Source organism: Pagrus pagrus, assembly GCF_965226575.1.
Source record: "Pagrus pagrus genome assembly, chromosome: 7".
Lineage (NCBI taxonomy): Eukaryota > Metazoa > Chordata > Actinopteri > Spariformes > Sparidae > Pagrus > Pagrus pagrus.
The window spans coordinates 5654476-5682254 of NC_140191.1; the positions used below are offsets into that span (position 1 = coordinate 5654476).

Consider the following 27779-nt stretch of genomic DNA (forward strand, 5'->3'; position numbering starts at 1 on the left):
CTGCCTTGGGATATAATCCTCTCTATCCGTTACACAAAAGAAATCGTCTTATAGCTGCGGTGCATACAAATTCACACTTAGACGATGAAGCGGGAGAGTCTGTGAAATTCTCCGCAACGGTTTTGTCGGGTTTTTCGGAAAAACTGCACATTTCATGGCCTCGCTCTCCGTCGTGCCAGAGAGCGAGGCATACGTAGCTACACCTCGTCTCGTTATTCACGGTACCCCGCTCTTTCTGTGGGAATGGTGTCAGAATTAGCACAGACATTTATAGTTTCGGCTTTATTTGAGCATTTCGAATTGACAGATGGAGACACCCACCACTCGCACCCCTCCCCTCCTGCAGCCTCTCCTCCTCTCACACAGCCTATTTGTGATATGTGTCAGTGCAATGTGCAAACTGTATATTAGATACACATCCCAGTGGGAGTGCTAATGTGTGTGTGTTTATATATACTGTATTTTTGTATGCACAGTCTGCAGTATAATTAGATTCAAAGCACCGAAAGCTAGGTGTTGCATAATGAATGCACTCTTTGGTGTGTGCGTACTTTGTGCTTTTGTTTGTGTGTGTCTTTGTCTCCATATATATATATATATATATATATATATATAAATATATATATGTGCCGTAACACACAGTTGGCATCACGGCAGACCACAGCCCACTGGTCCATCTGGGCCTCCCTACAGTGCATTTTGCAGCGAGATAATCCCCCACTGCCTCGTCCTCTACCTCCCTCAGCTTCACAGCTCTCTCCCTCTTCCCCCACCTTCATCCCCCTGAATCTCTGCGACAACGCCAGCAGCGCCGGTGTAGCAGCCAGCCGGGGTGGTAGAGGGAGCCTGCCAAGCTCCCATGTCCCTCTCTACTAATGCCCAGTCTGCCGAGGAGGCCCAAGAGTCTCGGCTGCTGCTGGCTTGTCCTCGCTAATCCTCAGATCTTGAGGTGAACGCCGTGCAAGTGCTGGCAGTTGAAGCTGGCAAAAGTCGGTGGCTTAACGGCCGAAAGAGGATCTCCATGCCCGAGACTGGAGCAGTGGATAGAAACTGAGCTCATAAGTTTGGGGACTCAAACGCTTGGATGGTTTGAAAGAAAGGGGATTCTGGTGGAAAAGCGAATGGAAGGCAGAACATGGCGGTGACAGCTGTAGCATTGTGTCTGGATAAAACAACCCTCTGCCCCAAAAAGTGCTTTGTATGGATTCAACTGATTTACATCAGCAGAATCAATTTGTAGAAAATTAAACGGATCTTTGTCAGGAAACATTTATACTACGCCGTTTTTAAGCTATTTTCCTACGCTATCAGTTGCTGCCACTTAAAGCATGATTCATGGTTATTTTAAATCAACTGCAAGCACTTAGTTAAGATAAGGGAGAGGTCATGGTAGTCAAATATTGACAAAGTCAACATTGACTTAAGGCCTCAGATGGGATGGGACTATCTCTCTGTAACCTTGACCGAGTGTTTTAGTAGCCTAAAACTAACATCACACAGGGGATGGGGTGTGTTTTCTACACTTTTGCTTGAGACTGCAACACATCACACTCCTCACTGGTGGCCACGACCAGAGGGAATAAGGTGAATATCTGCTGCACTCAGATGACTTTAAACGTGCTTTACAAGTCTTAATCAATAACATTCTGAATACGACACATTGTTTGTATCCGGAGCTGATGATCAAGGACGCTACGGAGTGAGACATCTTGCTTTCTTTCTCATCTCTGAGAACTGCACATGTATAATACCAGTCAGGCAGCTGGCAAGGCTCGAGTAGCGACCTCTGGCAATGTTATGGTGGTTACTTCTTTAATATCTTTTACTTCAGTTTCTCTTTCAAACTCAGCACTGACTGAATCATGTTTAAGGATATAAGAGTACATTTATATCTCTTTTATACTGATCAACCAATCACAACTTTTAAAAGAAAGTGTCATATCTAGGGACAGGGTCAACCAAGAGTAGTAACTTTATTAGAAAATTAATAAGGAGTTTGGGGTAGAAGGTGTGCAGGAGACGCTGTGAGACTCAACATTCAACAAACAAGTGTATAATTAACTGAGATCTGTTCCTCTGATGCTGAAAAGCATTGCTTGTGTTACCTTTTGCAAGCTACAAACAAATATAATGAGCTTTAAACCAACTTAAAGATTATAATCAAGTTAAGAGCTTTATCACAGGTGTAATCCTGAGGAAATCAGTCTGAAATCTTCAGTCAATGTGCAGACATCTTTTCAGCTGCTTGGTTTTATCTGTGAGATCTCTGCTCCGATGGGATCAGTGTCCAGCCCCTCAGATTATAGAAAAATACGCTGAAATGATGACACGTCTCCTTGGAAAGCCACACTGCTGAGATCATTGCAGGGTTACTGCCGCCGACCTTGTCATTTGGACAGCCGGGCTGCCATCAGATAAGCCTTTGAAGCAACATGCTTTTAACGTCACAACGACACTCATGCGCTCGTTTTCTTGTTAGCCGAGCTGCCGGCGACAACGGGAGTCAGGTTAGCTACACAGACTTTATCCTGAGAGGCTTAGAGGTCGTCTGCTGAGGTAATGAATTTGTGCGATTAGGTTCAAAAGACTTATCACTTAGTCATAGGCTTCTGTGTGTGTCTGTGTGTGTTTGTCTCACACTATATCACACTATTTGGGCATTAATTAAGACTTTACTGCCCTTTAGTACAAAAATGACCATAATAATTCTCTGAAGTTATTGATTAGGACTCATTACTTTGCTATATGGTGACATTTCTGGCTTTCCAACCTTGTTCTTGTTGATACAGCCAAGAAGCAAATAAGATTGGGATATTTGCAGACCACTGCTGCTGAAGGGGACGGGGGGAGCTGCGGACTTGTTTGAGAGATGTCTGTCGGTTATTAATGGAGTTTCTCAAAGATCAAAGATTGCTTAACCTTGTGTTCGTCCTTGCGATAAAGTACTCAGGGTTTCTAAGGGTCCTTAAAAAGGTCTACAATCCAATAATCTGAATTTTAGGCCTCAAAATGTTGTCAGGTTAGAACTGATTGGATTACGAAGTTAACTTTTATAAAGTTGCAGTCTCAGTCAGGCTTATAACTGGGTTCTTGTAAAAAGTTGTCAGAAAAATAGAAAATACAGATATACCTCAAAAATCTACTAATGCAGTAACAAAGTATTTATACCTCATTAAGCCCCACCCCGTCTTAAATTGCATTCATAATACTTCATGAGACTTAAAAGGCTTTAAATTTAACTTGATGCAATCTTCAGAGTACCTTCCCTTCTGAATTTCTGCAGTTTCTCACGAGAATTTTAAGATGTTTTAGTATCTCAAGCTTGTCATAGTGAACATGTTACTGATGGGTCACTGGCTGTTATTACAGGAGGTTAAAGTGATGAGGTATTCACGTGTCAAGTCATTTTCTAGATTCTGATCCACAGTTTCATTGTGTAAACTAACACTGCACACTGTGTGATTCGCGCTGATGCTCTGCACAGCGCAGCCGTCCACTTCTATCGGCCTTTTCCGTTTCTGTCATAATTAGTTCTGTAGTTTGGTTACTTTGAGACAAAAACTGTTTGTAAATGTTTACAGCCTGTCAGGCTCTTATTTGCGTTGCTCTGTGTACAATAATTCAAAATGAAAAACAAGGCGGTGATTTGTCCGACAAAATGTGAGTCATTTCCGGGGCCTCATGAATGATTATTGAAATCGTGACGCTTCGGTGGCAGCTCGACAGAATTGATCAAAATGATTGTGTGAAATATTTCAGAATACCGGACGAAAGCACGGCTCCCGTTTGACTTACTATCATCCTGCAGTCCGGAGTGATGGACAACGGCGAGACAGATGTTTTTATGTCTGCATATAAATAGACGAAGACAGTCGTCTCTCATCTTTTGGTACCACCCCCCCTTCCTGTTTTGCCCTGCTGAAGTTCCCCTTAGGCAAGGCAATTAATCCCTCTGATGCTCCAGTGTATCTCATGTGGACACAGCTCTGCTGAAAAGATGTTTACACACCCAGAAAGTCTTTGCAAAGTCTGACCGAATAAAGGTTAGAAAACGAGCTTCTTAGCCCTCCACCTGAATTACAGTCGCCTCGGTGCCATAATCACAGCGTCATTAGGCCGTAACGAAGTGTAATGGATGGAAAACTCTCAGCTATTATACAGAAAACTCGTGTTGTTGTGAGAAAGGAGATCGGGGAGCATGTTTCTCATGGCTGTTATTTTATTTCAAGCTGGTATAAATGGAGCTATCCAGTACGATCCCATCAGTAGCATTGGATTCATCCATGTTTAATATGGTTTAATGTTGTCACTTATCTAATTACGCCGTGATTGCAGTAAATAAGAGCTGGGACCCAAAGCTTTACCGCATTTTTGAAATCTGCTACATGACACAATTTTTTATGACCTCCCTGAAGCTCCCTGACACACAGAAAAGGATTCATGGGGCGAGCCGTAGTGATACATCATCTCAGGCTCCTGCACACAAACTGTGAATCAGTTTATACGATACAGATCGCTACAGAATCATTCACAGTGAGGAGACGTGTTGTTTTGGCGAGTCAGGATGCCTGTTGAACGGGAAGTCATTTTCGTTGCCGTGCGTCGTCCAAGATTTGTTTGCCATATTGTCCTCGTTGTAACGCTGGGGGGGGGAACGCGGGGAGGACGAGGGGAGGAGTGCTCTGCTGTGATTCGACTTTTTCTCAAGAGTGACAAATGACAAGATTTAGGGAATTTGGTGGCCAGCTGTCACATCAGTCAGACGAGCCAGACAAGAAATGGTTATAAATGATTCATTCTTTCCTGGGTGTCTGCCGGACGGATGGACGGATGGAGGAACCGAAGCGACTGAGCCATGATCCCCTCACCACCACCGCCGCCGCCGCCGCCGCCACCCCCTCCACCTCAAATTGTGCGTGTGGGTGGCACATTCTGCTCATCCATCTGGTTCACTTGGGGAACGACAGTCCGACATTTGCATTGGAAAGAAAGAAAGACAGAAAGAAAGGGGGGAAATGTTAGCAGACTTGATTTTGAATTGCTCCCTGCCTGTTTCTAACCCCGCTCACATCTCACGTTTTGTGTTTCTTCAGAGCTAAGCAGAGCAAATATTTCACTCACTCACTCACATCACAACAAACAAAACTCTTTCCACTTTGATTTAGTATGATATGAGCGACGGAGCGGTGACATACGTACTGTGGGCACATTTCCAAGCCTGGCTCTCCCTCCTGAGGCCCACTGCATTATGTATATTTCTGCTTGATGTAAACAACAGCTAGCTGGAGAGCTTTTAATGCATTATTCAAGGTTATACTGTGAATTAACTCGGTTACAATAAAACGGTCCCTTTTAAGTTCTGCATCGGCAGAGTAACGTCACTTCTGGAGAGCATGAAAAGGGAAACGAGGATGACTTGTAGTATGAATATGATCAAATTGCTTTTGATTCACTTCACGTTTGTTGTTGAAATTGAACCAACTGAAAAAAAAAAAAAGAGGCAGCATCCTTGGAAAAGATTTTGAGCGTAATTTGTGAGTCCAGCTCGGGGCAACACGAATCTCATCTTGTATTACTTTTTTTATTTCTCTTCTCTTTTGCACCTGTCAGGTGGAACTTTTGTTCACGATATGATAATGATGTTAAAGTTTTATTATAGTGTCTTGCATACAAATTTGTCCTGCCTGGATGAACTTACAGGACACAAGAAATGCATGTAAAACAGATGCAGAATGCTAAATGATACAAAAAGAGCTGAAAATAAAGTTTCACCGAAGTTACATGATCAGATTCTCAGAGACTTAATGTCCACTGCAGAAATTATATATTGTATATTATATATAGTTTTTAAACAAATAAATACGTATTAAGAAACATTTATATGTTTAAAAAAAGAAAAAAAGATACACAATCTTGACATTTTGAGAGAAAAGTAGCTGAAAAAATAGCAAAATTGAACAACACAGACATTTGGGAACTCAGGGTCATATTTGAAGGTCTTTGCTACTTTTTTTGTATTTTTTTGCTTTCAGTGTCTCCAATCTTAGTGTACTAATTTCTTTGCCAATGCCAATTTATTTTCACCATGGCCAATTTGTTGTGCTCAGTGTTTGGAATTATTTCCAAGGACTCTTGCAAATCTTCCACTTTCCTGGGCTGTTTTTTGTTAAATATCATCCATCTTTTATGGAGAAACTGTATCTTCTACTCTGCCACATTTCTCAAGGACATGAATATCGAACTCAGTGGAAAACAAGAAAGCAGTATCTGCCGTTGACAACTGATGACCGCGAACACTGTGGCCAACTTTTCTTGGCCAAGAACCGTGTTGACTGTACTCACACTGGCTCCGATTCCTTGTTTGCTTATCTCGTAGGAGATGAATGTACTTCCAATTGATTATCGCCACGTTGCTCACGCTGCAGTCGTGTCGTGTTGAAAAGTTCCCTCAGCGTAGTGAAGAAGGGGGTCATTTCCTGCATCGTATTATAACTTATTGCTGCACATTGGTGTTTTGCATCGCAACAAAAGTTATATATTTTAAACCGAAACTCTGCTGTCTCTCAGCCAACCGTTTACCGAGCCATTCCTCATAACTTCTGGCAGCTGAAGTGAGGGAAAGTGCTCCAACAGACGGAGCCAAACTACACTTTGGATAAGTGCCAGTAAACAGCAGCAGTTCAATAATCATGCAGTAAAACTTGAGACTTCCACAGATGATACATTTGTATTGTCACAACCCTGGCAGAGTTAAATCGATGGCTGAGTTCTGTTTTCTGTCGCGTGTCAACAGGGGTGGAGCTGCTCGCTTTGTACAACCACCCGCCGGTCCGAGAGGGCCAGATGAAGTACTACACTGTCAAGGTGCCGCTGCGGGTTCAGAACTGCGACGAGGGGGTCAAAGGCGTGGAGGCCAACTGGCTGGATCACATGACCCAGCACTTCAACAACGGAGCCTCGCTGGTCGACGGATACTTCCACCTGGGCAACGTGAACGGTAAGCTGGCATGATTTACTACGCAGAGGAGAAAGATGTGGGATGAAATGTCTCATACACAAACAAAAATATTAGAATGAGAGATTTGAAATGAACAAACAGGATTTAATTGTATCCCCCTAAGTATTAATCGAGCCTTCACCTTTAGTCTTTGTCTCTACTGTTGTTCTTCTGCATGTACTCTCAGAGCTCGCACCATCACAGTTATTAAAACTCTCAAAGGTCCCCAAATTGCCTTTTTATCCGCTCACAGTTTGACCACTAAAAATGTCAACATCAAGCAGATGCCAACTTCTTGCCGACTCTATAAAATAAAAATGCCCGGGGGCAGGTAATGATGCACCTTGGCCTGTGTGTCATTAATTATGCATTAGCTGGAGTTCATTTTCCACCAGAAAAACAATCAGAAAATATCGGAACAACACTTGTTTATCACTATGATGATGCCTCCCCCGTCCGTCAGTGACAGGAAGTGGTGCAATACTGCAGGAATCTGTACTGCAAACATACACTGGACGACTGCAGAAGCTGTGGCTGTCATGTGTTTGACAATGTGAAGCTCCATTAATGTAATGTGAAAGCTTTCACTCGACAAAGAAGTAACACCCAGCTCTGAAGCTATTGAGACTTCAGTATTTTAATCATTGTTTTTGGTCCTCTGCTTGACATATGACTGCATATCTCACATGTTAAACTGCAGAGAGCCACTTCCAATAAGGAAAATCAGATGATCCAAGTGTATGCTATCTACAAAATGTGAAACAGGAGACTGTATAATGTGAAAATGCACGAGTGATAGTCGGAAAGGTAAGAAACTAGCAACAACCCAGATATTTCTCTTATCATTGATCAAAGTCAAACTTGAAATGAAGTGGATATCAGACTGATATTCATCAGGTGGTGGAAAGATGACTAATAGGATGCTCATGTTGCTCTGTGCCTACACATCAGCCGTAACAAAATAAATGAGCTGGTGATGTATCAAAGCTGTCTCTGTGCAACTTTGTTTCGTCTTGTACTTTTTTATCCCAACAGTGGTGAAAAGAAAGAGCTCGATGCTGATTTGGATATCGTTGATGACTTTAGGGACGACAATATCGTTCTGATCGGCTTGTGCAACTTAGAAATTATGGTGGCTGAAATATCAGAAGCCTGTTGTGTAATGATAAATCCATGGCTCTGACTGTGATACTGAAGAAGCAGACAGATTTATAATTACCCTTTTTTCTGTCAGTCCCGCCCTTCTGTCTGTTCTGTCTACGATCAATAATATCTTCTCAAGTATTTAATATGAATACTCAATTATATACCACTGTATATTTCAGCCTACACTGTCTGAGTGTCTCCATCATGATCAAAGTGACAAGCAGCAACATGTAATCACAGAAGACTTACTTTTAGCGATGACGTCTATGACATAGGGGAGAACCTGTGCAGCTCAGTACCCGAGGGCTACTGACTGATGCCTTTAATGCAGCTCCCACTGAGACACTGAGTGGCCGCTGCAGTAACGGCAGCGGCGCTAGATGGTGAAACGCACACATCAGTCGTGGGATTCATCAATAGTTAACAGGGTTAGGGTGATTAAGTTGGGCTGGCTGGCTGTAAGGTTGCAGAATGCAGAAAAACTGCAAACCCGACCACTGAGCGATCTCTCCAGAGCCAGTGTTTGGTTTGTCTTTTCTGGGCTCCTGTAGAAACATGCCAGGACTCCATGGAAGTCCGTCCATGCTGCCAATAGATCCCCCTTAATCTTACACGCTGGACTTTTATGCACGTTAGCTTTGAACCCACTGTTTCGTAAGGTTTGAACATCCAGTGCCTGGCTTACATCAGACGTTGCGTCTTCACATGCCACATCCACCGTCTGCACAGACTAGAAGCACAATGTTAGCACTCTGAATTAAAGTTTTAAATAAAACCGAGACACTGCTGTCGTGTTCAACAAACGACAGAGGGATGGAGTCTGTTTTCACCCGCGTTGTGAGCGGCTGACGTAATGATTTGTTCTTTAAGGAGAATTCGTAAGGAGCTGGAGTTCATGGAGCTGTTTGGCATCCTCTTTTAAACTATTTCCTGTTTGGGTTTTCCTCTTCCATCAGACCCCGGCGGCTCCCTGCTTCGCTCTGACGCTGGAGAAATAAGCCAGCCAGAGTAAATAAGAGTCATAATTCATTAATCTGGGAAAGTGAACGCCTCAGCAACTCTGAAACATAGATAATTAACCTGATAACAAATTAGTGCCTCCTTGCATATTTTATGTCCAGAGAATGGAGTAATGAAGTGTATTATTATGATTCAATTTTTTTTCTGCCTATTAGGGGTCCTCTAACACATTTTGCATTTTTCATGCACTGCTAAGATATGCGTCTCCTGAAGAGTGAAATTACAGGCCGGGACAGGAAACATATCGGCTGCGTTATGAAAGCGTCTCTGCCTTCACCGACTCAGAGGAGTGAAATAAAGCTCACAGCTTGAGCTCACCCTCTTTAGAAAAACAGACAACTTTACAGAGGTGAATGCTGTTACTTTGTGGATTTTGGTCTCTTGAGAGCAGCTCGCAGTGTGACATCAAAGCGGCATCCCGTTTGTTGTTAGCAGCTAATTACATCAAACAGCCGTGCGGCTCGGGTTTGGAATCAGAATCCACTCCTGCCTTTTTCCATTTTTAGCAACTTCTTTGAGTTTTTTTGAATTCGTGATGAGGCGCTCGACGCGATGCAGGAGACCATCTCCGACCTACCGAACATCAAGGACACGTCTGACAGCAAAAACAGCACGTTAGAGGACGCGGACTGACACAGACAGACGCATGCGTTCGGACGGGAGACGGTAGTGACAGTGACGGGCTTGTTTTTGAGATACAGAGCCGTCGCGGCGCTTCAGCTTTCGTGAGCTGACAGATTCACGAGCCTTCTAATGAGTGTAATTGGGTTATTTTTGAAGACTGACCTTCCTCTGCCCGATTATTTCTACTTTTATCCTGTTTGTGCTAATATTGTTTTTACAGTATTTGTATTACAAGACATAGAAATGCAAGAAAATAAAAAGTTACAGTTTGAAAAGAAGTTATGAATCTACTTATTGGAAGCAGTAAAAACAGTAATGTGTTAAGCCTTGATTTAAATGATATGACAGCTTTAGCAGACCTCAGGCAGTCTGGAAGCTATTGCCACAGGTGGAGAGCACCGAAACTAAAAGCTGCTTCATCTTGCTTGGTTTTGATCCCGGGCACACTGAGTAAACATGTCCCGGATGACCTGAGGGGTGTGGATACTAACGTGCAAGTAGATCAGAGATGCATCGAGGCCAGAGAACATTTATAGAGAAGTAGTAAGATTTTAAAATCTATCCTCTGACACACAGGGGCCCAGTACAGTGATTTAAGGACTGGTGTAAAATGCCTCATGAATGTCCAGCTTCGCATTTTATTGTATCTGGGAGTTGGCAGGTACGGCTTGGACCTTCTACTACGAAATGCCTGAAGGATGCTGGTCCTGGTTTGAACCAGACGCTCTCAGATTACAACCTGCCTGATTGGAAAGTTTGAAGCAGTTGTAATGCTGCTGTAATCTGCAGCAGATTATAACGTCCAATTTGGCATCTGTGTAAAATACAACAGATTTCCCATCACTCAGCCGCCCGAATACAATATAGATATATGTCGGTGACTACACTGCTGCCTCTGATTCAAGGGTAACCACTGAAAGTACCAGACATTAACAATTTCAGAGTAATGCAAAGCCCACAGTTGAGTTATTGATTGAAATCAATTATCCATGCAGCTCTGAGCTTCTGATGCCTAACTTCCAAAAAGTATCATCATTTATAATAATAAGCGTTGGAAGAGCTGCATACCTTAATCATGGAGGCTTGACAGAGTAATGGACAATGTGACTGACTGGCCAATGTGTAGTATTAATAGAGAAAGAAGCCATATTGGCACACAAACATAGTGATTTATCAGGATATGACCCTCATATAAAGCGGTTTTATTGCAGAGGTACTCAAGCTTTTTCACAACGGACCCACATCTGATGAGAATTTGTCTTTCAGGTGTGGGACATGGGACTTTTTTTCAGAAAAACTGTGGACAGTAGTCAATGGGGAGAGACAAATACACTTTTGATCCTGTTTGAATTGTAGCATGAATACGATGTTTGTCAATTTAAAAGATAATTTCTCAAGTCCAGAAACTCAATATACGTACGTCACAGACACCAACATGGCCACCGCCTCGGCACAGAAAAAGTGTTTTAAAAAAGGTGAAAATCACATTAAACTGGACGCGTTGACAACTTCAGTTATGTGAAAGGAGAGTTAGTCAGTTCTGTGAACGAGCTAATACACGGGATCAGCTCTACAAGGTTTCAGTTTGGGTTTATGAGTGTTGAACTCAAACTGTAACTTTCTCAAGCTTAAAAATTATCATTTAAATTGCCAAACATCATGTGTGTGTAACTCGTGAGAAGGACCCCTCAAGGACCCTTGTGGGTCCCCGTACTCCACTTTGACACTGGTTAATTCTCTTGGCCTGCTTACATTCATGCATTCATTTGATGTTTACCCTTCATTTTACCTTAATAAGAGTAATTAGCGTGGTTGACAGGATTTATTCACCTTTTGAAACCATTTAAGGTACATTTTTAGAGTGAAAAATCACATTGCATTTATTCCTGGAAGCAGGAAACTGATCGTTTACTTGACGATTACACCGTCTGATGAAAATATAATGATAATGTGAAAACACGAGAGTTTAATTGTTGTTTATTTTCTGGTTGTTGACCTGGAGTTCATACGTAATCTGCATCACCGTTCATGTTCCCGCAGTCAGTCCGCTACTCTGGCCTTTTGCTAAATACCGCATTACCTTTCTATTGTCTCCGACAGTCGGCTGTTTGGCAACGTCCAGAGGGACGCGCACTTACACACAAGCACGCACAAAAACACACCGTGTCCCCGTGCTCCTTGTGAAGATGGGTTTCCATGGTGAAGCTGGATGAGAACGAATTAAGGGGCATTGTTTGCATGCGCACATTTATGTGTATATTTGTGTGTGTGTGTGCTGAAGGGTCCCTCAGACGGTGAAAGTCCTGTCTGGCGCGGCAGCATTGTTTGCAGCGAGCGGAGACCTCGCCTCAGCCACAGAATAGGATATTATGGCGATATTGAATTGAATTTACGGATCCTAAGCTGCACGCAGGCCCCACTGTCAGGCATTAAAGATTCATACACACTGTGGCACGGCCTGCAAACACACACGGGCACACACACAGGCCGACATACGTCCACATATTACCTACAGAGACACACGCGTGCATGCACGCAACATACAAGTTAAGTGGAGATTACCTCCCTGGAGTTGGGAGCAGGGTGTGTGGTTGAGTTTGTTTGCTGAAGAACTGACAGTAATGGTGTTGACGGGGAGTTTGCCTTTGTTACTTGTATAGCTTAAGCTATCTCCAGAGCCACAATGAGGATTTGCAGCCCGGTTGTGAGACATTGAGCTATTCATATGCATGACAGTCAGCCCTCACTGGTTGCTAAATTTGGGCAAAGCCAATGGTGGGAGAAAAAAAGAAAAAGAGGGAGGCAGGGAGAGGGAGAGGGAGACAGAGAATATGAATTCCAATAAGGTTTTTTTTTCCTTTAAAAAAAGATTCAGGAATGGGAAGTGATGTGCAAGCACTTCTCTGAGACAACAGCTGACAAGAGGTGGAATTAGAGCTGCCATGTTTGTGCATGTGTGTGTGTTAACATAATGGATGCACACGTGTTGTTTCTATGTGTATAAAGGTTTTGACAGCACAGCATGTGTCCTCTCACCGTCTGAGTCGCAGCACAAGACAGCTTCTACCACTGTGTTCTCTTAATGCAGTTATAGTTGGCTTTTCCTGCTCCGTTCAGTGAATTTGGGCATGTGAGTTAACTGCGAACGCACCCAGGTGCTCCAGCTGAAACCTCTCAAAGCTCGTATCATTTCGTTTAGAGTGACAACACGAGCCGAGTCAGCTGCAGGAATCACTTACGCGAACTTGTCAAATAGAAAGACGGATCGTGTTCGCAGCTGCGGGGCTTGACAAATGACAACCGAGCACCCTGTTTTAACCTGCCTGTAAATAAAAGTGACAAAGGTATTTTTATGAGCGTCTCATGAGCGCTGGGTTGATCCCTTTGTTATACATCGATACCACCGTGGGCAAAAGTTCAACAAAAGGTTTAACAATGTTAGAGTTTATCCACGAGCAGTGCTGAAGCTGAAGTGCCGTATTTCTGGAGACTTCTGCAGCTCTTCCTGTCCACATGGCAGAGTGTCCTTGAGTAAGACACTTAACTCCAAATTACTTCTGATGGTTGGACACACCTGTCCAGCACCTTGCAAGAACCTCTCTGACATGAGTGAGTGCTGGATATGCAGTCCATTAACTCTTTACCACGTTTGACAGTTGAAGATATCGCGTAGCCTGACCTCCACAGCGCTGCTCAGCCCAGCCGCCGGGATATAATGTCAGCAGTTAACGTTTCTGCAGTTGAGTTTCTGTAGTTTAGTTTATTACAGCCACAAGACTGCAAGACGCCCAGCTGCAGTCAGAGTCACTGCAGTTGATGTTTGTGAGGACACCTGAGCATTTGTCCATCCGTTGCTGTTGCATCAAAAGTGGTGATTTTTAAAAGGGGACCTGCGTTTTTTTGTGGCTACCAAACATCGGACCATCTCCATCCGTGATTGTGGCGACCAGAACGGGCATTTTTAGCCAAACCATGATTGTTTTCCTCACCCTAACCAAGTGTTTTTTCGTGCCTAAACTTACAGCAGAGCATAACTACAGCATTGTGACAAGCGACAAATAGAAAATTCAACACACAGAGACATAAAGTTGCAACATAAAGAAACGTTCAGCTTTAACTTATCTGTGGTTTTGCAGAAACGTACTGAAGGTCAAGCTGCACCGATTTATGATTTTGCTATTTGGGGAGAAACAGTCTGTCTTGTTTGTATTTCTTTAAACCAGTTACAATCATCGTCGTCTTGGGTGGTACCAAGCAAAGGATGCAGCAACTTTGCCTCTGCAAAATAGCATTGTGGGAAACTTGTTTTGATGGAACATTTACACGTGCGGAGGCGATTCTTGGCATCAAAATGGCTGAATTCCTGCACAGTCAGGTAGCAGTTGCGAGCTTGTTTACGGTCACACCATTAACAACCAGGTTTGGGTAACTCGCCATTTTCATGTTAGTAGCTCGAGGGATGTTGTTGCTGTTTTCCTGCGATTTTGAAACACAGACAGAGTGGAAGAGGAAGAGGATGACGACGGAAATAGTCGAATGGCAGACTTATACCCACAGTAAACGTCTGGTGATTCAGACTAACAGTCATCCCTCCCACACAGGCTTTAATCACAACATATACTGCATTTATCTCAAAATTTTACCATATTAAAAATTTAAAATCCTATGTGTGTAATTCCCACGATGGATGGAGAATAAATCCCTTTCACAGCTCTGAGAAAGCCTCATATCCTCGTCCTGAATATCTCTGTGTTCACCAACTCCACAGCACTTTGAATGCATCAGTGAACACCCTGTGGTTCACTCTGGTGAGCACACATGGCCGAGCTCATGCAGTGTAAGAAGATACCAGCTCTGTGTTAGTGGAAACTTGATAATTAGTAATAAAGATTAAAAATTCAGGTATTGGAATCGTTCTGTTTATTAAGAAAACAGTCGTGTCTTTGCGTTTATTGCCCACTCGGAGTTTCCACCCCTGTGTTGTCTGTATTCAGACCAAAGCAAACTGACATTTGCAAACACCCCCTGGTATCCAATCATCATTCTGTCCATCCTCTGCTCCTTTTCTACCAGCTGAAGTCTGCCCGGTAACCCACAGGTACCAGCCTGCCAGCTGCCAAACCTTTGGCTCTGCAGGGAACAGCCACATCCAATCCACACACACACACACACACACACACACACACACACACACACACATTAGACACCCTCGTCTCTTTCTCTCTTCGTCCCTTTCTCTGGATCTCCATCCGGTCCTGTTTGAAATATAGATAAGCTGTCAGCGGCTGTCTCCAGCTCTCTGACACACATGTTTAAGTCATGTCAGCAGACATGACCCGGGGCAGGGTCACCTTCCGTCAGTCAGCTGGACGTGAACACATAACGTATATACTGATCCGTGCGAGTGCATGGACAAGAACATACGGTAAAATTATAGTCCAAATCAATATCTAGTTTACAGCCCTTTCTTAATGATTCAATTAATCTTTCTGTTAAGTAATCCACTGCAGGCGATTCCACTGTTGAACCAAAAATAATGTCCGTAGGAACTTCTCAGACTGCATCTGCAGCACCATATGTTCAACAAGCTGCACACATTTCCACAATAAACTGCTATATACAAAAACATTCTTGATACTCAAAAAACAAAGATGTCCTCACGTCCAGTTAGTCCTCAGGGCCAACAGAACATACCACCGGACCGACTGCCAAAATGAAAGATAAAAAAATGATGCCACTTCAACATAACATCATGGAGGCTCACAAGAGCTTGATGGCACTTAAGGACACAGAAAAAAATCACCTCTGCTTCTCACACCAGCTGTCTGTTGGACTGGAGTTTGCAGACTGAGCTGATTTCGGCTCATAGTTTTGGCTCACGGTCTGGATAGACGTTCCTTCCACCTTCATCTGTACACAGGAAGATACCAGTCAAGGACCAGACCAAAGTTTTACCTACTTAACACAAGTTAACAGTTTGAATCTTAAAAGGGTAGCGCCACTATTTTTACAGCTTAGTCTTGGGGAGAACTACTGCACATGTGAAAAAGTAGTATACAAGCCTTTTGTGGCTGCAGAGGAAGCTGCATGTCATCCGATAAAGTGCCTCCAGTGATGGCAATGAGTGGCTAAGTTGAATTGTGGGTAATGTAGGCACCAGGTTTTATAAAAGGAAGAAGAAGAATGCGTATAGGAGTGCAATGCTAGGCCAGCTACCAATATGACAATTTGCTTATCATGATAGTCGATTAAATCTCCTTGAATTTCAGACTGTTGCTCGGACAAAAAACAAAACATCACCTTGAGTTTTGGGGAATCATAATGAGCATTTGTCTGTTTTCTGATGTTTTGTGGACTAAATGATTTACCGAGAAAATAATCAGCAAACAAAAGAAAGGAAATTAATTAGCTGCAGCCTCAGTTGGAGTACGGAAGGCTTCATGGGAACAACTTGCCGTATACTCTCTCTGGTGTTTGCTCATTCAAAACACTGTGTGCTAGAAATCAATGTACAACAGCAGGTTTGCGAACATGTCCATGAATATTGGGAACAAACAGCTTCCAAACTGTCTTGATATGTGCAGCCAGAGACATCGCATCTACGTTCAAACACCCACACGGCAAAAACTACGACAAGCTCAAAAACACATTAAGTTCCAGTCTCGGTGTGTCAGCGTGTCTCTTGTTGATCCTCTCCTCTGTCATTTGGGTGCTGATTTCAGCTGCTACGTGTCACCGGTTGCCACTCACCGTCACCCTGCCTCTCCGGCTTCCTGACTCTCCCCCTTCGTTTGCCTCTGTGTCTTTCGGTCCCAGCGCTGTCACTCCCTGTTTTTAGTGCGACTGTATTTGCATGCCTCGCCCTGCGACCTTGAGTGTGTGAGTCACGGGGGGATGGAGAACAATTTCACTGAGGGCGCACAGTGGTTTTTGCAAGTGTAAACAAGTTATTCTCAGTCGGCCCGCCGGCTGCTCGGCTCGGCTCTCAGTCAATAGGCGCAAGATAATGTTTATTCGTGCACGCAACCGGTGCATTCCCCTGATGGACTCAACGCCCCCAGCAACCAACTCCTTCTCAGCCACCTCTCTCGTTCTCCCCCCTTTCTCTCTCCCCTGCTCTGCCTCCGTCTGCATTATCACCAGAGACAGGCCGCTCCCGCCAGAGCGACGAGACAGAAACCCTGTGCAGATCTCACCTGACTGATCCCTGTCGCGCTGGCAGGGAACCCGATGGTGGGCCTCGCCCGCATCACGCTTTACCAAAGGGCTTCTTTCCAATTATGCGCCAGGAGCTGAGGAATGAGATGGAGAAGACTGGGGGGAGGAAGGGGTTGATGGAGGGAGCTGAGGAAGAGAAAGGGCGATCGGGTGGATGAGGGGAACAACGACAACGTCTGTATTTGAGGGAGCCAGTAGATGTCTGAGAGATGTCTTCAATTGAGCGTGCACGGGTCCTAAATGGGTTTTCAGGGAGGGGGAAATAAAAGCGCCTGTCATCCCTCCACTCTCTCTCTCCTTCTGTCTTGCTCACTCCCTCCTTCCTTCTCCATCTTCCTCTCCCTCCCTCTCTCTTCGGGCTCTCCAGCCGCCTCTCATCCCCCTATTATTAGGGCCCAGTAATGAAATGTGGAGTGTCTCGTATTGGTGCCTGGGCCCCGGCAAACTGTATTAGTGTGTAAATGGCGTGGGAGTAATGAGAAAGCACTCAGGCCAGCCGGGAAGACTGGACCACGGGGCGTGTATTGTGTCCGTGTGGGTATGTGTGCGCGTCCGCTCGTAATGTGCATGTGCATCAAATGAATAACAAGAGACGTCGGGTGGAGAGGGGTCCCGCCTCACGGGGGCCGGAGTGGTGTTTCTGTCTCGGATGCCAATCCCGCGATTGTTAGCCTCCAACAGAAGAGAAGCTTAGAAAATCTATTTGGTCAGCAGCACACAATCTCACCAGTGGCCCCAAAGCATCAACGTCAATGTCTTTATGTGGCTCACTTAATTCAAGTCTTTTTAAGGTGAATTATGCAGGCTTAGCAAAAGGATTTGTGCTTTAATGCCTCACGGGCTGACTTCATTAAATCAGTGGCTACGTTTTGCCATGGCTAGAAATCTGTCCATCCTGTTTATAAGCGGCGGTTCTCAGTCCTGAATCCTCCGAATCCTGTGAGCCCCAGCGTTCACCTTGCTTCCCAGTTGTAATTAGCCTCTGTTTAGCTGTCTAGCATGAAAACCAGCAGAGCTCTGGGCCCCTCCGAACACCACTGATGTAGCGCATAATGTCTCCTCTCCTTTTTTAACATCCCAGAAGGGGAATACCTGCTTCTTTCTTTTACGCTGTCTCCCTGCATAATGTATAAGTGCACATTGCTCATACAAATGGCCCACACCACTGGCGATGTAATAAAGGGTTGTGTGTGAATGTGTGAATGAGTGATATCATTCCATTTCCTCTGGCCTGGAGCGCCTAAAGCAGTGGCAGAGACAAGACAGACACGCTCCATCCAGTAAATACTCTTTTCACGGTTGGATTTCTCTCCCCCCCCCACTCCTCCTCTTCTCTGCAGATCTGCTGCCTAAGTCGGTGGAAAGTGTCTTCATCTTCCAGGAGGGAAATGAAGGCGAGCCAAACGTGGCCACTCCGACGTACGACGCCATCGTAGTGGAGCAGTGGACCGTCATTGATGTGAGTGGAGAGATTTTTATTTTTTTTCCCCTCACTGTATCACAGGTTTTGTGCATTTTAATGAGAGGTTTATATTTTAAATATTTGTTCATATGTGGCGGACCCTGCCACCTTTCCAGCTTCAAACAGCGTTCTCTGGGACCTTATTTTCCTCTGAGAACAGCTTGTTTGTTCAGTCATGGAAAGAGTAAATATTTCTGCTCTCTACTCTCATGATTTCTTCTCCAAAACTAAGTAGTGCCCCTTTAATTCAGATTTTCAATGAGCTCAGGGAAAATGTACAGTTTGAGTAATGAACCTGAAAAACAGCCTGCGAGTGTCGAACTCTGCACATACATCATTCTCCACGGTGAAACTTTCAACTGTAGGAGCAAGAAGAAAAACTCCCTATTGATCCGAACGTAATTCAAAAGTCTACTGTGCAGATTGATTGATTGATTGATTCCAAGCTACTTGTAATTAAAACAGCTCAGTATCAGAGGTATAACCTTATGTTGGGTTATCATTCAGTTAACGATTTACATCCAGTACTGACTAAAGCCGACTGATGCTCAATTTTTGGTGCTGATTAGGGACATAACAGCATCAGCAAACTCAAACAAACTCCAGTGGAGATTCAGAGACTTGGAGGATTTAATCCGAGGGCTAGTGAAGATGTTCTGAAGGCTTATGGCACCTTACTTCTTCTTCTTTATGTCGGTTTTTCCTTTAAAGACATAGTATGTAACATTTCTGCATTAAAAAGGTCTAAAAACGACAAGACGTTTATTATATTTTGTTGAGTTGTGTAGCTACGTGTACATTATCCCAAATGTTTCCAACAACGTTCATATTCTGAGAAATCTGAATTTCACCTGGTCGTCTGCCGCTATAACGTCCGAGGAAATATTTACCTAACATGACTAAATGTAAAAACTTTGTCTGTGAACATTTCTGCCTGAGTCATATTAAATAGATTTTCATCAGCAAGCTTGCTTGTCCACAACAAACTACATCTTTTGTTTCCATCGTTTTGGCTGACTCTTAGAGCCAAAAAAATTATATACTGCCCATTTAATTTGTCACCAATCAATCTCTGAAAAATATTCTTATTAACGTCGTGGTATTCAACGTTATCTTTATCGACACTGCCCAGCCGTGTTTGGAGCACAAATCCTCTTTAAGAGTCTGGTCCTCTGGCATTGAAATCGCTTGTCACTCAGATAATGTGCCCTTCCACCCCCTCCTCCCTCTCCAGCCAACCTTTCCCCCAACAACCCCAAAGGCAAATCTGGCAAATCTCAATTTATGGGACATGTGTCGCAGTCGCTTGTCTTATCAGGAGCAAACAAGCCCTTATCTGCCCGCCGATTAGTGTCTCTCCTCAGCACAAGTTCCAAGTTGGAAATTGATTTCTGTCTAGAGTTGAAGGGTTTGCGGCCATTTCAATGCCTTTCATCTGTATGTGTGTGTGTGTCTTTGTGTGCCTGTGTGTATACATGTTTGTGCACGTAGCTGTATGTGCATGTGTTTGCGTCCACTAAGTGTGTGCCGATGAGTTTGGATTCGTGTGTCTGTACGTGTTTGCCGATGCTATCTCTGTAATTGAATTTAGATTTTTTGCGGCCCGTCGCTGTCCAAGTGTGAAGGGAGACTTTTGTCCCCCGAACGCGGCTCTATGATTGTCCGGCCCGGCGCTGATGGCCACGTGTCAATAAAAAGGACTCCTGTAGTCGTCTCGGTGGCAGCAGTGGAGCCTCCCCCTCCTCCCAGATGAATGGTAAAAACTGTTACAGCTTAATGGATTTCAAGGCTTCCTCAGAAACGTCGACACGTGAACGACGGTGAACCGACACCCAGTGTTCCAGGAGATCCAATCAGCTCCTCCGCTGGGACTTTATCAAAAACTGTTTCACCCGAGCAGATCTGCACCGTGCTAAATCAGATTGACAACGCACTCTCTCACAAAGGGCGATCAGGGTCTCGCATCATCCCTATTCATTGTGATAACTGCCTAAAATTGGTATGCAAAGTATCCTCACAGCTCATTATTGTTTCAGTGCCGAGATAATTACAATGAAAAATAATGCAGAATATTGATTGCGGGTGGGGTTTTTTCTTTCCCCTTCTTCTGTATATACGTCGTCTTCTATTCCCCCTCATGCTTTACAGTTTTATTTATCCAAAAAGTCTGACAGGTGGTTGGATGTATGAGGCTCAGAGAGCAAAACAAGCCGTTTCATTACGGCAATCATTTATATTGTCCTCAAGCGGGAGCGTGTTGTCTCGGGGACGGTTTCTGTTCAGCGCTGAGGGGAAGGTGTTTTTAATTGTTCCAGATATAAATGAGTTACGTCTAATCAGAGGGTTTTGCAGGTGAAAAGTGCTGATCTACAGGTGTTTGCAAAGCAGCAGAGACTAATACCCCTCTCACGCTGGACAAATACCATCAACCCTCTCTAACATCTGGCTTTTGCCTTTAATGTGAACAGACACAGGAAGCATTCACTGCGGGGTCAAGTGACTGACGGGGTATTTATCACCGTGATCGAAACACAACACCTGGGTGAACACGCTGCTTTCCGGCCCCTGTCAGGCGCTCGACGTTGCCAGGATGTTGGCTTGTTAATACCTTTTTCATTAATCTCTGTCCAAGTAGCGCTCCAGCATCGTTCAGCCAGCGGCGAGAAGAAATTCAAACCCTGAATTTTGATATTTAAGATATTAATGGAATAATAATACAAACTTTTTCCATAACTGAATAAAAGCTGTTCTCAGGAACACTGTTGGAAGCCAGAAAGGTGGCAGGGTCCGCCACATAAACAAAGTAAAACAGTATGAAACAGTTTATTCAGTCATGAAAACAAAGATTTTTTTTATTTAGTTTGTTTTGGCACGTTTAAGTAAAAGATATTAAAGATAGTAACCAGTGGAGCACTGTCAGTGGCTTCTGTATCGCTGCCAGAGACAGGTTTCAGATACGTTTTCTGAAAGCAGTCTGATGAGGTGGATGATCTGCTGCTGTCTACTGTTTCCTGTTTTTCTGACGCATTCATGACCACAAACATGATACAGTACTGGCAATAGGAAAAGGAGTCAATCGCCCTTTTTTAGCAGGTCTTTGTCCGTTCTTGGCTTCAGAGGACCCACTCTGTATGTATCTAAAGGGTCCTCTAAGATGATGAAAAGAAGGTGATTCTTAATTTTAGGAGATTAAACACTAATGAAAGCATTATCATGAATGTTATAGTCCATTTCTGCCAATAGACCCCCTCAACACTAGACCTTCAATGTATATGCAAATGAATGCAGATACGTTTAAAAAGCTAATCAAAAGTTAAGTGGTCATCTGATGATGGCAGATGAGTTACGAGGCGGCATTTCAGCTCATTCGTTCTGCCTATTTTGTTCTCCACGCTGACTGCTTACCTGCATGCAACCCGAGCCCGCCTACACATGATTAACACGATTGGTCAGCTCTACTTGGACTACCAAAACGCTTCCGATACCAAAATCTCGTCCGTGCCCTACAGATTTTGCATTCGTATGCAGATATCTGTTCATAGATTCAGACAAAAGTGATGGTAGGAAGCTTTGCAACTCATGGGTCCAAAGATTCAGACTTCAAATAGATCATTGAAAGAAATTAAAGAAACCAAGCTACATGTCAAGATGCAAGTGCAATGAAAACGTCTACCAAATGACAGCCGAACACAGCCTGAGGAAAACAAAACAAAAACAACAAACAAACACGGTGCTCGGCGTGTCGAAGGCTGCTTATGTTCTGCATAAAAATACCATCAGTGAGCTACGACAACAGATACAGACGTTTCTTATAGCGTCATCCCAAAAGCGAAACAACACAGATTTCGGACAGATGTCCCAAATACATTAAAAGATGCAGCAGTTGCCTGAACATGACTTTTTTTTTTTTTTTTCCCTGAGCAAAATGACCTGAATAGGAGCCATATGGATGCCGGTGAAGTGCTCCAAATGAATAACTCATCAAGAGTCTCTACTATGAAACTCCAATTAGGACCAGCTTCACATCTTTTGTGTCCTGTGGGAAAATCAATAGAGGAGCAGCCTTGGAACTAATGTACTGAAAGCCCTGTTTCCTATCACCGAGACACACAGGAGCAATATTCAAACAAAACATGTTCTCCGTCAGACCTCGGCCGGGGTTGGTCTTAATATGTTTGTTCGCCATGAGCCGCTGCAGCAGAATTTATTTATCAAGAGGGACAGAGTGCATTAGCAGGAGGGTGTTGTGTTTCAGTCCTTCTGCATCCAGATAAAACAGAGAAGGAGCACTGGAGTCACAAAAACATCCATGTGTGTTTGTTTTTATTAAAAGATGAACTGATATTCACCCTTAGCACGGCGAACGTTTGCGAGGAGTCTGATGTTTCTTGGGAGCCTCTCATCGTCTCTTTCATGCCTTCCTAAAAATGTTGTTTTATGGCACCATTATCCACTTCAAGTCTGCCAGACCCGGCAGTGGGTCCATTATGACAAATGTATGTTGTGCGAGGAGCTGCGTTCGATATTCTCAGGATGATACTAAAATTTTACAAGTATATCTAACATGTCATGCTAAAGGGGAAATGTTTATTAGATTGTGCACATAATATTTTCATCTGATCCAATAGTGCAGTCGTAAAACAGCGGCCCTGTCGCCGAGAAATAACGTCTATATCCAGCTAATAGCATTTTGTTGGGAACATAATGCTGCCCAAATTAACATTTTCTATTAACATAATCAGGATTTGTTGTTAATTAATTTAGCTGGCAATTAGGGGCTGCGCAATTTATTGACATATTATCAAAATTGTAAAATGGCCCAATGCAATATCCACATTTTTAGAAACTGCAATTTTTTGATAAAGGTAAAAACGTGTGATAAAACAGAATTATAATTAGAATTCATTCAGGGCACCTACCTCCACCCGGGCCCAACACTCCCCTTTGTACTCACCCATAGATACCAGCCATGCAATGTGGCTGATCCATGCATTATTCCAAGAGAAATTAACGAACATGTCGAAAAATGTGCTATCTGACAGTTCCTGGATCGTCCCCTTTATCCATGGTAAAGGTTAAGGGTAGGGTAAAAAGATCATGATTGGTTTTGAGTCAGCAGTGACTTAAGACATAATCATTTTATTAACAATTTAAAATGAAATCACGGTTTTTCCCTAAGTTCCTTTAGTTGCCTAAACCCAACCACAGACCTGAGAAACCCTGGACCCTGTTATCCGTATGTACACCATCCACTTTCCTGCATCAGGGAGATAATTCATGCAATTACAAAAATAATTTCATAATAAACTAATGTCATTTTTATGAGACAGAGTTCTTTGGTTTGAGTATTTCCCCTGAGCATCATGTTAGCACTGAGAGATGTCATTTGAGGCAGAGTCGTTAAGGTCTGACGTTTGAAAATGAAAAAAAAATGGAAAACCTCATCTCATCTGTCTCGACTGTCGAGTTGTGATCAGGTTGCACTGTGGGTAATGTAGGCACCGGAGGTTGAGCACGAAGATGACTGTGTGGAATAAATATGACGATATGTCTGGTTCTGCTGCATCACTTCTAATCCTTTTGGAAACTGTCCATGGAGTCTGACAGGGTTGTATCAGTGCTATGTTGGTGGAGTATTATTTTAAATGGGCACAACAGTGATTCAGCCAGATCCTGAATGAGAACATCCTCCCCCAAAAAAGACGCCACATAGGTCCATAGTCAGGTTTATTATTAGGCAGGTCACATAGTATGAAGAGCAAGAAAGTCCACGTGTGGAGGAGATTGAGGGAGATGGACGAGTCGCACACGGCCATGGAAGAACCCACACTATGATCTTTTTCCAAAACCTAACCCAGTTGTTTTGGTGCCTATAAAACAGCAACCATTTCATGATAATAACCTTGTGTGAAAAACTGTGACTGTGACTCTGCCGTTTAGGTATGAGGATGTATTGCCTGACTTAAAGTCCCTTGTATGGGTCCAACTTCAAAATCCAGTTTTTCATACCCACAGTTTGTGATGCAGGTGTTTTGTTAGAAAGTCTTTGTTTTGCTCAAGTTTTCTAAGACTTGACAAATCTCCTCCAGAGAGGACACGCTGTGCAGTGCTCCCTGCAGCTATTAAACTGCCATATAATCTTGGTAAAGTGCCCCTTTGAGAGGAAAATGAGGGATAAAGAGGTCAAAAATCAACGTTCAGCTACTGTATTTGACTACATTTCTGTAAAAGACCATCATTTTAGGGTTGATTTGCTCAAACCCCAACAAAAGCATATTTGTACACTCGCCCTTTCTCATATTCAGCCATGCACATAATCTTGATTTAAGGCACCACCCCAATACAAAGAAGGTGAATAGAATTTGAGGAGCACAAACAAAAGTCCATTCACCTCTATTTCAGCACCGCTCTTCATATCCCCAAACCTGTGCATGAAACTGAACTTATCCTGCAAAGGCCACAGAGCACTTGAGGTAGATGAGACTCTTTTTTTTTTCCTCACTGACTCTTTAAAAATATTTCTTACCAGACTAATAACACTGGCATGAGCGTTTGTTACTCTAATTGGGTGCAGCAGAGACGCAGCCAGGCTCTTGTACATATAATCACAGTAAAAAATATATAAAGAATATACAAGAAAATGATTATTTCTGTGCAGAAACTTAGACAAATTGAAAGAGCAGGAAACGCGATAGATTGCAAACTCCCTGGTTACCACAAGAAAACCCTTTTCTCGCTATCATTAGAGCAGCTAGAACATAAAAAATAACTGATATTTTATGAGTTCACAGAATGATTTAAAGCCAAGATAGCCGTTTTCTCTCTGACTTCTTGAGGATCTAGAGGCAGATTTAATAAGAAGCTGTGTAGACTTTCATCTCGTGATTTACAGCTTTTTGAGCATTAACTTTTTGTACATAGTTTTTTGACATATTTTGACGTATTAAAAACTTTGGGTTGTCACAGCGCGATTGTCAGAAAAGTAAAATGTTTTCCTCAACCACTTAAAACGCCGCAGTTTGATGTCGCAGGCTTGCTCGCTCCTTGATCTTGACAAGTCGTAAAAAAAAAACAAACAAGAAAAAATGCAAAGGAGAGTTCAGAGAAAGTGTCTGCTCCCGGAGAAAGAGACACCTTAAAGTTAATATCACTGGAGTTCAAATTTAAGAAATGGCAGTCCAAAGTCAAAGCAAGTGAAAGGAGCTTAACAGCGCTGACATTGTTGTCGCTCGTTCCCAGAATTTACTTGCGTGCCTGACTTTGAAGAGCAGCACTTCACAGTCTCGCAGAAATGAAAAAAAAAAAAGAAATGGGATTAGGGCCCCACATCACAGCATTGGTATGGCAGAGAGGGATCTTTGAAGAAATAGTTTTAAGACATAGAAAAGGAAACCTCAGTCGCACACACAAACATGTCGCGTGTGTGTGCTCAGTCCCTCTTGAAAATCAGGGTCACATGAAAGGCAGCTGGCGAAGAGCGACTTCCTCTAGGTTCACTTCAGTGGTCGCTGCAAAGAACACAGGATGCAGATTTGCAGGTTTTTCTACACAACAAGCCCGATTATTCACCTACAATATACATTACATGATACCTAAAGTGTTCTGTGTCTGCACGCTGAGGCCTGCATGTCGCACGCAGAGCCGATCATTAACGTGTTTCGCCCGTCCATGATATCTCTATCCTCTCTGACTTAGGTGAGAGAAGAGGTGACCTAGATAGAAGGAGAGTAATTTGCACTGTCCCTGCGAGTGTGAGATCGCGCCCGCTCTGTCACACAGCGTGACGATGATGCTGATAGATCGGAGTCGGAGGGAGAGGTTCTGGTTTATAGGGTGCAGTTGTTTATCCGGCGCAGTAAGATATTAGAAACAAGTAATAACATGAGTCTAAAAATGTGGCGGTTTTATTGTGATCGTCCCTGCAACGGTGGTGAGAAGTAACATTTCAACACTCATATCCTGTAGTTAAGGGCAGTTTTTAGGGGCTTGAGTATTTTGTTTGAGAAAGAATATTACCAAATATTAATAAACTGCTACTGTGACTACTTTGCTGTTTTTGTCAGGGATGATAATCTATCTTTAAGAAATCATTGCACAATATTAAAACCATGTCCAGTTGAGGCCTTTTGTCACATTTTAGATGTTTATGATTTGTTAAGTTCCACCAAAGAGACTTTTTCCCTCCAAACCCATTATATGGTTTCATTTAAAATGACGGTGTTGGACCAAAATCGTCACATTATCTCAACCCAATCGCCAGAATAGTTGTTTTAAAGTTGCAACATTTCATTATGTTGCAACTTTACGCTTCTTTAGGTTAAATGTTCATGCTGTGCTCATGCTCTGGTTAGGTCTAGGTTAAGAAAACACTCGGTTAGGTTGAGGAAAAGATCATGTTTTGCCAGAAGAACACAGCTGGAGATGTCCTGACTTCTGCTCAGACATAATCCGGTAGGGGTGCCCATTAGTTGGTAGAGCGGGTGTCCCATGTGCAGAGGCTTTGCCCTCACTGCAGTGGCCCGGGGTTCGAGTCCAGCCTGGGCCCTTTGCTGCATGTACTGTAACCCCCCCCTATCAATAAAGCCATACAAAAGCCAAAAGATAATTAAAGAAATAATCTGGTAAAACATGGCTGGAATAGCACTAGCACTAATGCATGAAAATACATCAGTCACATTGACTAGTAAAGACATTTTTTTAATTTGCTGTATTGATACTTCTGCTTGAGTAAAAGATCTGAGTCTCTCTCTGTCGAGCAACCACATCATGGAGGCCCTCAGAAAACGGTCTAATATATCGTAATCACCAGGCTGTGGGGACATCAGAGAGGAATCAGTGCGGTGTGGGTGGCAGATCTGAGTCCAAATTGAGGTTAACACGAGACAGAGAGTGTCTTTGTTCCCCTCTTCTCCTTCAGTCAGTTGAGTCAACCTAAAAAAGAGCTAACTAGCTGGAGGCTTAATTGAACAAGGCAATAAACAGAGAAGCGTGAGGAGCTCTGCTGTCAGAATAAGACTCTGGGCCATCTATTTTTTTTTTTTAATATAAAATAATTAGTACTGCTGCTTTTAAGCTGATGATTTGTCTGATGATCTGTCTCAGAACCACCATTTGAACCATCAGCTTCAATCATTAAATACTAACATTTTTTATTCCCCCTGCAAAAGTGCACGGTAAAAGCTTTCACTGACAGCTCAGGAGGAACGGTAACAACTCCTGCACCGGCTGATCCTTTGTTTCCTTCAACTACCTCATCGTGTGTTGCCAGGCTGCATAGTTTAGTCTTGACTCTAAGGTGGGCTAATGCCTCAT

At 43.3% G+C, this 27779-nt stretch overlaps 1 protein-coding gene across 2 annotated transcripts in view; it reads left to right on the plus strand.

Annotated features, from left to right (window-relative positions):
* Positions 1 to 27779, plus strand: part of rftn1b (raftlin, lipid raft linker 1b) — a 119587-nt gene that overhangs the window by 73604 nt on the left and 18204 nt on the right. For both annotated transcript variants that reach the window (XM_084358693.1, XM_084358694.1), the window contains exons 6-7: positions 6794 to 6997; positions 18346 to 18464. In XM_084358693.1, coding sequence (XP_084214819.1) covers positions 6794 to 6997; positions 18346 to 18464 — 323 coding nt within the window. The remainder of the gene's footprint in view (positions 1 to 6793; positions 6998 to 18345; positions 18465 to 27779) is intronic.